Here is a 16,532-nt window from a genome sequence, read left to right as displayed (position 1 = left end):
GTTGTTTTCTTTGTAAGTGAGTTGGCTGAGAAGAGATTTAATTGAGATGTTAAAACATTATACGGTGTCTAGATACAGTGGATCAGAAGGTCCCATTTCTGTTTGTAGAGGTCAATAACCAGGGGCAATTGATATAAAGTAATTGGCAGAAGGATTAGAAGGCAGTTGAGTAGAAATGTTTTCATGTGGAAGGTGGTGGGCACCTTTTTTTTTCTTTTTATTCATTCATGGGATGTGGGCTTCGCTGGCTGGGCCAGCATTTATTGCCCATCCCTAATTGCCCTTGGGAAAGCAGTGGTGAGCTGCCTTCTTGAACCACTGCAGTCCATGTGGTGTAGGTGCCCCCACAGTGCTGTTAGGAAAGGAGTTGCAGGATTTTGAACCAGCGACAGTGAAGGAATGATGATATATTTCCAAGTCAGGATGGTGAGTGACTTGGAGGGGAACTTCCAAGTGACGGTGTTCCCTTCTATCTGCTGCCCTTGCCCTTCGAGATGGTAGTGGTTGTGGGTTTGGAAGACGTTGTCGAGGGAGCCTTGGTGAATTCCTGCAGCGCATCTTGTAAAATGGTACAAACTGCTGCTACTGCGCGTCAGTTTTGGAGGGAATGAATGTTTGTGGACATGGTGCCAATCAAGTGGACTGCTTTGTCCTGGATAGTGTCAAGCTTCTTGAGTGTTGTGGGAGCTGCACTCATCCAGGCAAGTGGGGAGTATTCCATCCTGACTTGACTGGGCCTTGCAGACGGTGGACAGGCTTTGGGGAGTCAGGAGGTGAGTTACTTGTCACACAATTCCTAGCCTCTGACCTGCTCTTGTAGCCACAGTATTTATATGGCTAGTCCAGTACAGTTTCTGGTCAATGGTAACCCCCAGAATGTTGATAGTAGGGGATTCAGTGATGGCAATGCCATTGAACATCAAGGGACGATGGTTGGATTCTCTCTTGTTGGAGATGGCCATTGCCTGACACTTGTGTGGCATGAATGTTATTTGCCACTTGACAGCCCAACCTGGATATTGTCCAGGTCTTGCTGCATTTGGACATGGGCTGCTTCAGTATCTGAGGAGTCGCAAATGGTGAACTTTGTGCAATCATCAACGAATATCCCCACTTCTGATCTTATGATGGAAGGAAGGTCATTGATGAAGCAGCTGAAGATGGTTGGGCTGAGGGCACCACCCTGGGGAACTCCTGCAGTGATGTCCTGGAGCTGAGATGACTGACCTCCAACAATCACAACCATCTTCCTTTGTGCTATGTATGACTCCAACCAGAGGAGAGTTTACCCCCTGATTCCCACTGACTCCAGTTTTGCTAGGGCTCCTTGATGCCACATTCAGTCAAATGCAGTCTTGATGTCGAGGGCAGTCACTCTCACCTCACCGGCAGTTCTGCTTTTTTGCCCATGTTTGAACCAAGGCTGTAATAAGGTCAGGAGCTGAGTGGCCCTGGCAGAACCCAAACTGGGCATCAGTGAGCAGGTTATTGCTAAGCAAATGCTGCTTGATCACACAGTTGATGACCTCCTTCTATTACTTTACTGATGATCGAGAGTAAACTGTTGGGGCGGTAATTGGCTGAGTTGGATTTGTCCTGCTTTGTGTCTACAGGACATACCTGGGCAATTTTCCATATAGCAGTGTAGATGCCTGGAACTCACTCAAAGGGTGGTAGAGGCAGAAACTCTTCTCGCATTTAAAAAAATGCTTGAATATACACTTGAAGTGCCATAATTTACAGGGCTACAGACCAAGAGCTGGAAAGTGGAATGAGTCTGATTAGCTCGTTTTCAAATCGTAAAGACATGTTGGGCCAAATGGCCTCCTTCTGTGGCATAAATTTTCTATATTTTTAATTCCAGTTTCTTGTTTGCGGCTTTAGCTGAAGACAACGTGGAAGGTATCAACAGCCACCATATTGTCTTCACTGAAGGAACAACAGCAGTTCTTAGTTTGGAAGACCTTCTGCAAAGATCAGTTTTCTGGTAACCATATGTACCTCTGACTAACTACTCCATTCTATTATCACAGAATGGTTACTGCCCTGAAGGGGGCTGAATGCCCATCGTGTCTGTGCTGGCTCTCTACAAGAGCAACTCACCTAGTGCCAGTCCCCTGCCTTTTCCCCCATAGCCCTGCAATCATTCCCATTCCCTGCTATTCCACTCCTGATGTGCTCTATCTTGCCAGTCCTGGGCCCAGAAGCAAGCTCTCCCTGATCCAGCAAAACTGATCAGTGCATCAGGGAGTGGAGCATTTTGGGGATAATTGGACAAGGAAAAGCCAAAGATCACCAGTGGGAAAAATTACAAATGCATCATCTAATATTTTACATAACCCATAATATTGTCTCAACCTTTTCCTTTTAGAAAGTTTGACATTTTCTTTCTTCTATAGCTTTTTTGTTCTGACCTTAGTTTTTTCAGATTGCTGGCAGACTATCCCCATAGACAATACATTTTTGTTTCTATTACCTTGACTACTTTCCTATATTCTTGCAATGGTTAAACAGCATTCTTCATTTTCCTTACTGCAGTTTAATACAATATTCATTGTGAAATATCACAATTCCTTAATCTCAGGTGTGTCACTAGCTAAACAAGATCCCCATCACAAATAAAAATAAAGCAATGGATTTCAAACATGACGTGGATCCCATCAAATACTGATAACAATCTTTCAAGTTTAAAGTGGAAGTTCTCTTAAAGAGGATTAATACAATCACTTTAGTGATCATCTTTACAAATACACCACAACAGAAATTATGTGCTTAGACATTTGCTGACATTACAGACCCTCTAAGGTCTAAGACCTTAATCTGAATACCTACAAACATATTGCAGATCTTTTCTATTATGGTTTAGATTTCATTCAGCTCTGGCACTTGCGGCACCGGAGGGAATCATTTCCCAATAATGAACAGGATTGCCACTTTCAGTTTGAAGCTATTTTACAGTTCTCTTGGGGGCATTGGAAACTAAAAACTTGAACTCAAAAATGCTAAGCAGGCTAATAGAAGCTGAGCGTGATGTGCTAAAATGAGCCAAATTCATACATTCAACGAATCAGAATTTGTTTATTGGGATGGACTTGTTTGTGTTACCATCCGTCCAGCAATGGGAAAGAAACAGAAAATTAAACAAAAATTAGGCCATGAAAAGCAGGAATAAAGCATTTAAAAATAGGCTACTCAAAAGAATAAGTAGCAGAAACCTTAAGAATCAAGACAGACACAGAGGAACAGATCAACTGGATAGGGAGAAGATAAAGACTCAAAATAAAGCTGAAAATTAAAATAACCAAAAATGTAAAGGAAAAGTAAATGAAAACAAAATAAAAAAGACCAGGAATACAATTTGTGAAGTTATATATAAACAATGTTTTTCTACAAGTCATATAAGTGGGATTTTTGTTTAACTAAAGATGTTTTACATACTTTACTACACAGTATTACAGTATTGTAATATTTCACCTGCATGGTATGTTTGGGATTTTGTTTCAAATTACATCATGACTTTGCTATAGTGTTACATTCAAGAGGCTAAGTCCTAATCGAATACAACATTCATGACATTAATCAGCGGACATGAAGCTGTGCGTGGTGGGTGGGCTTCGTGCTTTGAACTGGTAATTGGCTTTCCAAAAAGACAGTTAATTACAAGACCTATTTATGTGAAATTCTGTAGCTTTAAAATAATGGAACAGTTAACTAATGTGTTCATTTCACTGAGATGCATATTGGGTGCAGGAAGCCACTCAAGGGGTGGGAGAAAAGAGTAGGAGGAGTAGACCATGTGGCCCGTCAAGCCTGCTCTGCCATTTAATACGGATCATGGTTGATCTTGGGCTTCAGCTTCACTTCCCTGCCCGGTCCCCTTATCCCTCGATTCAGAGTCACCAAAAATCCATCTATCCCAGCCTCAGTGATCGAACATCCGCAACTCTTTGGGGCAGAGAATTCCGAAGATTCACAACCCTTTAAGTGAAGTAATTTCCCCTCATCTCAGTCCTAAACAATCGGACCATTCCCCTGAGACTGTGCCCCCTTGTTTTAGATGCCTCTACTACTGGAAACAATTTCTAAGCGTCTACCCTATCAAACCCCTTCAGAATCTTGTATGTTTCAATGAGGCTGCCTCTCATTCTTCTAAGCTCCAAAGAAAATAGACCCAGTTTGCTCAGCCTCTCATCACAGGACAACCCCCACATCCCAGGGACCAATTTAGTGAGCCTTCGCTGTACCGTATCTGATACAAGTATATATTTTCTTAAATGTGGAGGCCAAAACTGTACAAGTACTCCATATGTGGTCTCACCAAAACCCTTTACAACTCCAGCAAGACTTCTTTATTCCTGTACACCAATTCCCTTGCAATAAAGGCCAACATGCCACTTGTCTTCCTAATTGCTTGCTGAACCTGTATGTTAACTTTTTGCATTCCTTGTACGAGCATACCCAAGTTTCTTTGAATATCGACAGTTATATGTTTCTCGCCTTTTAAAAATTATTCAAATATTCTAGTTAAAAGGAATGTAGCTGTAATAGGGGACAATACAGTTAGAGGGGTAGATAGGGTTCTCTGCAGTTGACAGCTTGAGTCCTAAAGGCGGTGTTGCCAGTCTTGTGCAACACCATGGAGCGGGAAGGGAGATCCACGTAGGTACCAACTGCATAGGTAGGACTAAGAAAGAGGTTCTGCTAAGTGAGTGTGAGCAGCTAGGGGATAAATTAAAAAGCAGACACAAGGATAATAATCCCTGGATTACTACCTGAGCCAGGAGAAAATTGGCCTAGGGTAAATAAGGTCAGAGAGTTGAATGTGTGGCTCAAAGACTTGTGTGGGAGAAATAGGTTTTGCTTCATGGAGCATTGGCACCAGTACTGGGGGAAGAGGGAACTGTATTGTTGGGACAACCTTCACCTGAACCGCGAATCGCATAACTAAGACCATACAGAGGGCTTTGAATCGTTGGGTGGCGGGGGTGGACGGTGGTCACACGAGGGAAGATTTAGAAAGTTAAAGAGAATGGACAAAACAGTAGTGTGGGGAGCGGCTATTGAACAGTCATCAGAGTCAACTAATGAGCTTTTAACAAAAGAATAAAACATTTATTAAACAAGAAAAGATTAACTATATTACAATACTCCTTCACCCACAACTATACCTTTACAGATAAAAACAGATTTGTAAGAATAATACAAGTTACAAACACTATCTTATACTTCAATGCTCACAGGGGATACACAGACTATATACACCTATGGCAACCTGTGGTCCACACTCCACACTCCAAAACCAAGTGACAGATGTCACTTCAACTAGATGCTATGGATCTCTCCTCAACTCCCCTGAGACGCTTGTCACACCGTGACCCAATCAGTCTCGCTGAACTCCGTCTTTCACACAAGTGTTTCCAATCTCCACTCTCCAAGGACTCGCTTTGGAATCTTCTCCCAAATCGACGCTCTCTCTCAGACGCCTCCCGAAAGGGTTCACCTTCAGGGTTTTGAACTCCCCTTTTGATGTTCCTCTCCCCTGGATCACCACATGCATTCAATCTGTCTCCCACGCACACTCTCTAGCCGACTCAGCTGTCAACAGTACACCACTGTTTCTCAGGCCCATTGCAAAGGGTTACAGTTCTTCAGTTGTCTCTTTGGACCTTCTTGCCTCTTGCAAGCTGTTCTCACTTTAAAACTGCCTTCTGCAGCTTTTGTCTCTTTAAATCTGTAAGCTTGGAGCCTTTCTCTCTGCCTCTCACTCTTAACTTCACTCAACAGGACCTTTTCCAGGTTGCTGTCCTTCCTTCCTTTGACTAAAAGGTCTTCTTTAGACTTTCCTCTCTTCTATTTCCCTGGATTTTTGGGGTTTTTCCTTAGCTTGGGCCTAGCTATCTGTCCCTCTTGCTCCGGTCTTTCTCTGGCAGCTACTTTCAACCAATTTTAACTTGGGACTGGTTATCCGTTCCTTCTAGGTTGCTTCTGCTTGACAGCTGTCTTCAAAACTACTGAACTCCAACAGCTTCCAAATCAAACTGTTGTTTCTAGCTTTTGTGCATGTGTCTTTGGGAAGGACTTGCCTCTCTGGGCCCTTGTTACTAGGCAAAGGCACTGCTTTCCTACTCACATTTGCTTAAGTTAAGTCATAAGCTCTCATTAGAAATGTAAGCACCTTTTTAAAGTGAAACCAAAACACCATTGACCTTTCTTAACACATAGATACAGAAATAGAAATCAAACTTAAACTTTAAAGTTAAAACTCATTCCTAACACCTACAAATACCAATGTAACTCACTTAAATTATCTCTATTTCCTAACAGTGTGTGACAGGAAGAGACAGAGTTTACAAATATAGGAGTGCACCAGCAAATAAGGTCAGAGAAGGGAAAGTGGTAAAAAGGCAAAACTGAAGGCTCTTTATCTGAATGTTTGAATCATTTGTAACAAGATGGATGAATTGATAGTACAAATAGAAATAAATGAGTATGATATAATAACCATGACAGAGACATGGTTGCCATGTGGCCAAGGCTGGGACCCGAATATTCAAGCCTATTTGGCATTTCGGGAGGAGGAAAGGAAAAGGAGGCGGGGTAGCTCTGTTAATAAGTAATGAGATCATTACAATAGTGAAAAGTGATCTTTATTCAGAAGATCAATATGTAGAATCAGTTTGGGTGGAAATAAGAAATAGCAAAAGAAAGGAGTCACTAGTGGGAGTGGCTATAGGCCCTGAAACGGTAGCTACACAGTAGGACAGAGTACGCATCCAGAAATAATAGGGGCTTGCAAGAAAGGTACTGAGATAATCGCGGCTGGCTTTAACCTTCATACCAATTTGTACAAATCAAATTGGCAATGTAACCTGGAGGATGAGTTCATAGAATGCAGTCAGGCGAGTTTCTTAGAACAATACATACTGGAAATTATCAGATACCAGGTTGTTTTGGGCCTGGTAATGTGTAATGAAACAGGGTTAAGTAAATTCCTCATAGTAAAGGATCCTCTAGGTAAGAGTGATCATAACATGATAGAATTTCGCATTCAGTTTGAGTGAGAGAAATGTGGACCCACAACTAGTGTTTTAAATTTAAAAAAGGCAATTACAAAGGTATGAAGTCAGAGCTGGTTACAATGGGCTGGGAAATAGGTTAAAAGATAAGACAGTAGTGATGTAGTGGCAGGCATTTAAAGGAAAATTTCATAACTCTCAAAGATATTTTCCAATGAGGAAGAAAGACTCCACCAGAACTAAGGGTGTTAAGGACGGTATCAAAATGAAAGAAAGTGCATGCAATGCTGTGGAGATTAGTGGTAGGGCAAATGATTGGGAAAGTTTTAGCAACCAGAAAAGGATGACTAAAAAACTAATTAGGGAGAAATCGGGGCATGAGAGAAAACTTGCAAGAAATATAAAAGCAGACAGTAAAAGCTTCTACAAGGATATAAAAAGGAAAAAAGTAGCTAAAGTGAGCGTTGGTCCCTTATAGGGTGAGACTTGGGAATTAATAATAAGAAATGAGGAAATGGCAGAGGCTTTGAACAAGTATTTTGTATCATCTTCACAGTAGAAGACACAAAAAGCTTCCCAAGAATAACTGAAAATCAAGAGACAAAAGGGAGGGAGAAACTTAGAACAATCACTATCACTAGAGAAAAAGTAATGGGAATAAAAACAGGCCTTAAGGCTGACAAGTCCCCTGGACCTGATGGCCAGCATCCTTGGATATTAAAGGAAGAGGTTGCAGAGATAGTAGATACATTGGTTGCAATATTCTAAAATTCCCTAGATTCTGGAAGGGTCCTAGTGGTTGGAATACTGCAAATATAACACATCTGTTCAAGAACAGGAGACAAAAAGCAGGAAACTATAGGCCAGTTAGCTTAGCGTCTGTTATTAAGAAATTGCTGGAATCCATTAGAAATTCATAAAATCAGGCTAAGTCAACATGGTTTTGTGAAAGGGAAATTGTGTTTGACAAATTTATTAGAGTTCTTTGAAGATGTGACAAACAGGGTGGATAAAGAAGAACCAGAAGAACCAAAAGACATTTGATAAGGTGCCACATAAATGGTTACTAAACAAGTTAAGAGCATATTGTGTTGGGGTGATATATTAGCATGGATAGAAGAAACAGAGTCAGGATAAATGTAATTTTCAGGTTGGTGAACTGTAACTAGTGGAGTCCCACAAGGATCAGTACTGGGGCCTCAACTATTTATAATCTATATTGACTTAGATGAAGGGACCAAATGTATTGTAGCCAAATTTGCTGATGACACAAAGATAAGTGTAATACAAAGTCTGCAAAATGATATAGATAGGTTAAGTGAATGGGCAAAAATTTGGCAGATGGAGTATAATTTGGAAAATGTGAGGTGGCCCACTTTGGCAGAAAGAATAGAAAAGCAGAGTATTATTTAAATGGAGGGGCGCTGCAGAATTCTGCAGTAAAGAGGGAGCTGGGTGTCGTTGTACATGAATCATAAAAAGCTAGCATGCAAGTACAGCAAGTAATTAAGGTAAATGGAATATTGGCCTTTATTGCAAGGAGAAAGGAGTTTAAAAGTAGTTAAGTCTTGCTACAACTATACAGGACATTGGTGAGAGCACAACTAGAGCACTGTATGCATTTTGGTTACCTTACTTAAGGCATGACATATTTGCATTGTAAGCCGTTCAGAAATACACTGGGCTGATTCCTGGGATGAAGGGGTTGTCTTGTGAGGAAAGATTGAGCCTATAGTCATTGGAGTTTCGAGGAATTGAAATCTATTGAAACAAAAAAGATAGTGAGGGTGCCTGACACGGTAGATGCTGAGAGGATGTTTCTCCACTTGGGACAACTAGGGGGCAGAGTTTAAAAATAAGGGTCTCTCATTTAAGATGGACATGATGAGGAATTTCTTCTCTCAGAGTCTTTGGAATTCTCTTCCCCAGCGAGCAGTGAAGGCTGGATCATTGAATATATTCAAAGCTGAATTAGATTTTTGATTGACAAGGGTTTTGAGGGAGAAGCCGGAAAGTGGGGTTAAGGCCACAACCAAAGCAGCCATGGCCTTATCGATTGACAAAGCAGGGTCCAGGGGCTGAATGGCCTACCCCTGCTTCCATTTATGTTCCTATGCCATCCTTTGCTTTCAATTAATGCTGCTTAATCAATATTGGGTTAATCAAAAAAAGGCACATTTTCCCCACATTGATTCATTTCAGGTCTTTCGAATAGGAAAATGAGCATGAACTCAGGCATCCTGCAGCAGAAAATACAGTGCCACTTAACTCGACTTCAGGTAACTCGAAGTGGGCTTTTGCCCAGAGATGTCAGTAGAATTACTGTTTTATTCATTTTGCATCAAATGAACAGCAATAGGATTTGGCAGATCTCAGAAAACTGTTCTGTCCATTTTGTGTAAAATGCACCAGTTTGCAGTTTACAATCTTGCCTAATCTCACTAGAATATTCTTCAATTTGTCTTCCGTCAAAACAAGAGAATGAGTTTGCAGAATATGCAAAATTACAGTAAATTATGATCTCAGAAATCATTTAGCTAGATACTGGGCAGTAAAGATGCATTCTGCTTTGTGTGCACTTATAGGAGTGCCTGGCAATACTGAACCAGAGAGAACGTCTAGCACAAAACCCAAAATCTTTGAACTACCAACCACCATAATTGTCAATGAATAATAAAATATTGGAAAACTATGTGTGCTGTCAACCCTCTAACATGTAGTACTTGTTGTTTTACACTAGAAAAAGTGTCACTTTTTTTGGATGGCATCTAATAAATCAAGTGCTATCCTTAGACTAACAACAGGTCCTGTGGAATTTCTCTGCGCTGACTGGTTTAGCGATTTCCTGCTGTTACACATTAAAATATTAAAATAATGAATTATTGCAGAAGGAGTTTTCCGACCACTTTGGTTAACACAAAATAAAGAGTAAATTATGCAAGTTAACTGCACTTTAAGTTCACGCCTTACAAAACAAGGGGGCAGAACCTTAATCAGAACTCAGTCATTCAAGGGCGATGCGAAGAAAAACTTCTTCACAGTGTAAATCTGGAATTCTCTCTGACCAGAAAAGCTGTTGAAGCCAAGTTAAATGCAAATTTCAAAACAGAGTTTGATAGATTTGTGTTAGGTATGGGTATTAAGGGACTAAGGTGGGTAAATGCAGTTAACATACAGGTTAGCCAAGATCTGATTTAGTAACAGGGGATGCTCAAGACACCAAATGGCCTACACCTGCTCCTTGTTCCATTTCCTTTGCCGCTTTCAAACTTCCAACACATTCCCTCCAAACTTCCAACAACTGACTATTGTATAATAAAGCATTTGAAAAATAAATGTATTAAACAAGAGTTTCTGAATTGAGTATTCGAGCTATTTTGATACAAAAAAATCTTACTTTACCCAAAAATCAAATATTTAAATCAATTCAAGCCTCTTTCTGAAAATAAACAATATCAGAATTTTTTCCATCTACAAGCAATTCTTCATTCATTTGGACAACGAATAAGGAACCAATTCTCTTTTCAACTCTGTCCCATTTCAAATTTACCACACCAGCTGTATCAAAATTCAGCACAATGCCATTTTATGAAATTAATTCCACAATATTGTATGAATACAACTTCATAGGGACAATAGCAACAATTTAATGTCAATCTACAAAAAGTGGGGGTCCTGGCAAAGTACATCTCTCTGACAAAGATTTCCTTTTGCATCAAATGCAGCCATAACAATTTACGTCTATTTTATCCCAACGAAGCACATTATCATGGAAGTACGTGTTATAATCGGGCTCAATCCAAGAAATACCTCTAGCATTTCCTTATGAACGTAAGTGATTAGATAAAGGCAAAGCCTGAAAGGTATAAAGTTCAAACAATCCAAATTCAACATTTCAATATTTAAACTGATGTTCTGTTTTGTATAATGCCAGGAATTCAAACCACAAAAGCCAAAAATAAACACACAAACCTCTGATGAAACAACTAGGAATCAGATGTGTAATTACCAAATAAACTTGTGTAAAAGTTGATCCCATGATTTTTGGCCCAAAAAAGACATGATTTTGCATATATCTCATGTAAGAGTCAACCCTAGCTTTAGGTCAACTGAGAAAACTGAGTGGCAAGTTGGCTTAACACCAAGATCACAATGCAAAGCTATATTCACATTCGAGAACGTAAGAAATATCCTCTGTCAGCTTATTTACTGAATAGTCATGGGTCAGACGTACACTAAGGGCCCATTTATAACTGTTGGAACCATTACATAAACATAAGTGGGAAAACCATTCACAACTCAAATTACAAAATTGCTGGTATTAAATATGAATATAAGTCCCAATAGACCAAAAGCAAATTCTTGCTCTATTTCTGCAGTCTACAGAACCAAAGGGCATCAATAAATCAGAAAATACATAACTTTTCCCAATCTGTGATCTAAGGATTCTCCCCCCAATGCAAGAAATGTCTTTCATCATTATACTCGTGTACATGCCTACTGAAGATGAGGTTTCCCAAATGCAGCTTGTACTTTTTTTTAATTCTATCATGGAATGTGGGCATTACTGGCAAGGCCAGCATTTGTTGCCCATCCCTTATTGCCCTTGAACAGAGTGGCTTGCTAGGCCATTTCAGACGGCAGTTAAGATTCAACCACATTGCAGTGGGTCTGGAGTCAAAAGTAGGCCATCCAGTTAAGGAAGGCAAATTTCTTCTGATAAAGGAAATTAGTGAACCAGATGGGGTTTTACAACAATCCATGGTAGTTGTCATGGTCATCATTACTGAGACAATTCCAGGTTTATTATTAATTGAATTTAAATTCCACTAGCTGCTATGGTGGGATTTGAGCCCATGTCCCCAAAGCATTAGCCTTGGCCTCTGGATTAATAGTCCAGTGACATTGCTACTACACCACCACCTCCTCTAATTTTGATTCAGTATTTCAGAACTGATTGTGTTTAATGAAGCCCAAACAAGTGATATTTTCTTAAATCTTGGCCGTTGGCCACATCATCATCCTCAATTAAATCCACCTTTCTGTAGTAACTTACATTGTCCTCCCTCTACAGAATGAATGCTTGTTAAAAATCAAAAATGATTTTGGATTTGAGGAGCATTGCACAAATGATACAGACATGCCATTAAGTACCACTGGTCAGGATCTCACTCAATCCAGAGTATAAAATGAACCTAGGTGCTTGCACAGGCCCCATGGCTTTTAGATTGGCAAAGAGATAGAGGCTTGGGTATTCATGGCAGTCACAAGCTTCACACCATAGTTTCGCAAACAAAGATTATTCAATGAGATCCATGAGCAAGTGAGTAAAACTAGGAAACTCACCTTTTCCCTCAAGAAAGCCACATTACAATAGTCTGTTTCAATAATAATGAAGTTTTCCAGAAATGGGAATATTTAGGAATGTTTACATTTTTTCAAACTGCAACAGGCTGCTTTTCAAATGGTTTGAAGTGGTAACCATGACAATTAAGCCTGTAATATTTATATTTTAAAACTCCAAATTATGTTTGCAAGATAATTTTACCTGCATTCTTACAATAAGTTTCACAACCAAGCATCACAGAACACATCATCACACCATGAAAGAAAAGCAATTATTGGGTTCTACCATCATCTTTGATTTAATTGAAAGAGAAAAACTGCACTCACCAAGTCTGGATGTCAGGGTGTCCAGGCCTACTAACAATGCTGGAATTTGGTGTAGCTGTTCCTGCAGCTCAATCAAGTGGTTCCTTTTTTTCTCCCAGTATGCTGACAGTACCACCACTTTGCCATCTACTGCCTGCAACATTGTGAACCAGTAAGTAAATCCAGATGAAAATACATTTAAAAACAAGTAATAATTCAATGTGAAATTCAAATTACTAGATGACTTAATTTTATTAGTGTTAAATTCCTGTACGTTCCAGTTTAAGGCCTTTACTGTGGCATTAAACTGCTTAATTTAAATTATTGGATAATTACGATTGTCTTCAGTGCAGAAAATAACTGATCAGCAGGCTGTATTGTTAAGTAGTGCTGGCCTACTAATGCTGTATGTAAATCCTCTGAACTGGTTATTCCCCATGTTTCACAATATTTATTGACGAACCTGTCAAGTGGCGCGAAAGTGTACACGTTGCCATTTGTTGCTAAATCCTCAAATTTAGTTGATGTTGCATTTAAATTGCCTTCCAAAGCACAACGTATCTACAAGTGATACAGGTCAGCATATGGACAGTAGATAAATGTTTAGGCTTAAAAAAATTGCAAAAACCAGCAATCTAATGTTGCAACAACCTGTCTGTACAAGCACACTAGTACACAATGGTAGAACTTGGGTGCACACACATGATCCCCAACTTAGCCACACCATTAAGCTAAGGTACCGGTAGAGACTAGGTTCTTCATCATAAAAGAAAAGGGAGACAAACAGCAAGTCACACAGGCAGTGCTCAATTTTTTTTTGAAAAAAGACTTGCATTTATACAGTGTCTTTCACAACCACAGGACACTCCAAAGCACTTTACAGCCAGTTAAATGCTTTTTTGAAGTGTAGTTGCTGTTGTAATGTAGGAAACACGGAGTCAATTTATGCACAGAAAGCTCCCACAAATAGCGAAGTGATCATGACCAAATAATCTTTGCGATTATAAATGCTGTGATTGAAGGATAAATATTGACCAGGAAACTGGGGATAACTCCCCTGATCTTCTTTGAAATAGTGCAATGGGATCATTACCATCCACCTGAAAAGGCACATGGGCCTGGGTTTAACACCTCTTCCAAAAAAATGGCACCTCCAACAGAGCAGACTTCTCTCAGTGCTACACTGGAGTGTCAGCCTTTATTTTTGTGTTGAAGTCCTGCAGGAGAACATGAACCCACAACCTTCAACTCGGAGGCAAGAGTATTACCAGCTGAACCAGAGCTTATAATGATCACAGGGGTAGAGGCCATGGTGCAGGTCAGCTGCCCTGTGCAGACTTGAAACAGAACTGAAAAAATGGTGAATAAAAATCGGAATCATTTCTTGTTGCCATATTATAAAGGAGGATAGAGGTGCATTGGGGAGGGTGCAAAAAAGATTTACAAACATGATACCAGGAGTACAGGGGTAAACCTATCAGGGGTGGATGAATAGGCTGGGCCTCTTTTCTCTTATAAAGAGAAGGCTGAGGGGTGACCTTTTAGAAGTCTTTAAAATAATGAAAGGTTTTGACAGAGTAGACGCAAGAAGAATATTTCCATTTGTGGGGAAAAACAAAACTAGAGCCCATCAATATAAAAGAGTCACCAAGAAATCAATTGGGGAAATCAGAAAAAACTTCTTTACCCAGAGAGTGATGAGAATGTGGAGCTCGTTAACACAGGAGTGGTTAAAGCAAATAAGTAAGATGCATTTGAGGAGAGGCTAAACAAGCATATGCGAGAGAAGGGAATAAAGGCTTAAGTTAACAGAGTGAGATGAGGTAAGACATTTGTGGGGCAAATGGAAGCATAAAATGCCAGCATGGACTGATTAAGCCAAATTGCCTATTTCTGTGGTGTATAACCAATGTAATCCTATGTTGGTCATTGAGCAAATTGATAAGTGGTTCTCAAATACTGGAAACAGATTTCCCATTTGCTCAAATCTTTGCCAGACTCCCTTTTCTCAAATATTCATTCTTCAAAATGAATTTTGTTGCCCTCCATTCCCTGAAGGGCTCAATTTCTTTGACAGAGAAATATAAAAGGGAACATGAAAATTAGAATACTGTAGAGGGCTCCAATCAAAAAGCTGGCAAAGCACAGATGCAGTGGGATAAATGACCTATTTTTCTGTTGTAATTTTTATGATAAATGATCCTGCGATGTCAAAATGCAATTTAAAAAATTCCCAAAATATAGTATATAAAGGTACATTTTTTTAAAAGCCCTATATGATGTAAATCCAATGTTTAATATCATCTCAATGGCACAAATACTACATTAAAATAGGAAGTTACTGACAATTAAGAACTAGTATTAAGTTTTATTTGCATTGCTCAAAACCTAAATTGCTTCAGCAACATAATCTGTGGTGCATCAGATTTTTAAATATATATTGACATCCAATTGAACTGAAAATGCACTGTAATACAAGTTAAAATACAAACTTGCCTTGTACTGAAGACAGCACTTTGAGCTACAGTGTAATCTATTACCTACCTTTATAGGGACTAGTTCAATTATCCGCAATAGCTTTTCTCCTCAGAGATTATCTGGCTGAAGGTGGGAGATGGGAGTGGAGGAACATTTAGTCATGATGCTCTGGGCTTGAAAAAAACAGGTGGAAGTTGGTCAGTAGCCAAGCTGGGGCCAGATTCCGGATCATAATTCAGGGACAAGGTGCTCACTTCTTACTGTGGAATCTCAGGAGTTTTAGAAGACTGGGATTCTAGAGGAGTTTCAAGGACACTTGAGGATACAACTTCAGGAGTCCTGCTTTCCCTAAACATTTGATGGTCCATTGTGTCTAGGGCAGTTCCTTGTGCAAGAGCAACCCAAAGCTAATCCCACTGGCCTGCTTTCCTCTCCATAGCCTATGTTTTGCCCCTTCAAAAGTTAATCGATTTTCCTTTAAGCATGACCTCTATCCCAACCACTCCACATCCTAACAACTCTCTCATAAATATCTCTCCTAACCTCTCTCCTCAGTGAAAATTTTAGATTGATCCCAACCACTTGACTGACTGCCCAACCATATGACAGTCTTTTTCTATTCATCTTAAGCAAATCAGATCATGCAAAATCTTGAGGTTCCATTTTGACCCACAGCTGAGCTTCAAATCCATGACCAAGAATACTACACCTACTGTAATATGTTCCTCTGTCCCTACGTCATCCCTGCTGCTGAAATCTTTAACCACCATCTGTCACCTCTCAACTCAATTTCACAAGTGGCCTACTCGATGGCCTTCCATCTTCCGCCAACAAAGACTTGTTTAAAACTCAATAACCTGCATCCTGTTCCACCGGTCTACATTGGCTTTCTGTTCTCCAATGCATTAAATTTAAAATCACCTTTCTCTTCAAATCACTTCAGAACCTTGCCCAGCCCCATTGCTGCAGCCTACTCCAGTCTTAACCCTTCCACCTCCTTTAATGCTTCAACTCTGGCCTTTTCTCGTCCTTCTATTCATTCCATCATTAATGACAGCCTTCAGCTATCTTGACTCTGCTCTTCTGAATTCCCAGATTGGAAATTGTTTCAAATAATTTAAGGAAATAGTTCCCTAACCAAGAAAATTGAACCCACAATCAGATAGCCAAATGAAACAATCATTCTGTTGATTCATAAACCCTTGGAGCTAGCAAAACTGGGGAGGCAGAGGTCCGATACTATTCAATGATTTGTTTGTCAGCTGAATGGTGACCGCCAGCAACTCATGAGCCAGAGATAATACTGCTTATTAAATTACAGAGGGACGATTCATGGGACAATGAATGTCATAAGTACAAGATGGGACATGAGTTAGGCAACTTCTG

General features: G+C 39.9%; 1 protein-coding gene across 3 annotated transcripts in view; it reads right to left on the bottom strand.

The window, feature by feature from the left end:
• dtnbp1a (dystrobrevin binding protein 1a) overlaps positions 1-16,532 on the bottom strand; it is a 221,064-nt gene that overhangs the window by 160,745 nt on the left and 43,787 nt on the right. For all 3 annotated transcript variants that reach the window (XM_078539223.1, XM_078539224.1, XM_078539225.1), the window contains exon 5: positions 12,690-12,822. In XM_078539223.1, coding sequence (XP_078395349.1) covers positions 12,690-12,822 — 133 coding nt within the window. The remainder of the gene's footprint in view (positions 1-12,689; positions 12,823-16,532) is intronic.

Source organism: Cetorhinus maximus, chromosome 3 (assembly GCF_964194155.1).
Source record: "Cetorhinus maximus chromosome 3, sCetMax3.hap1.1, whole genome shotgun sequence".
In the NCBI taxonomy this organism is placed as follows: Eukaryota; Metazoa; Chordata; class Chondrichthyes; order Lamniformes; family Cetorhinidae; genus Cetorhinus; species Cetorhinus maximus.
Note: the sequence above shows the minus strand (reverse complement) of the source record. Positions and strands in the feature narration are given on the sequence as shown.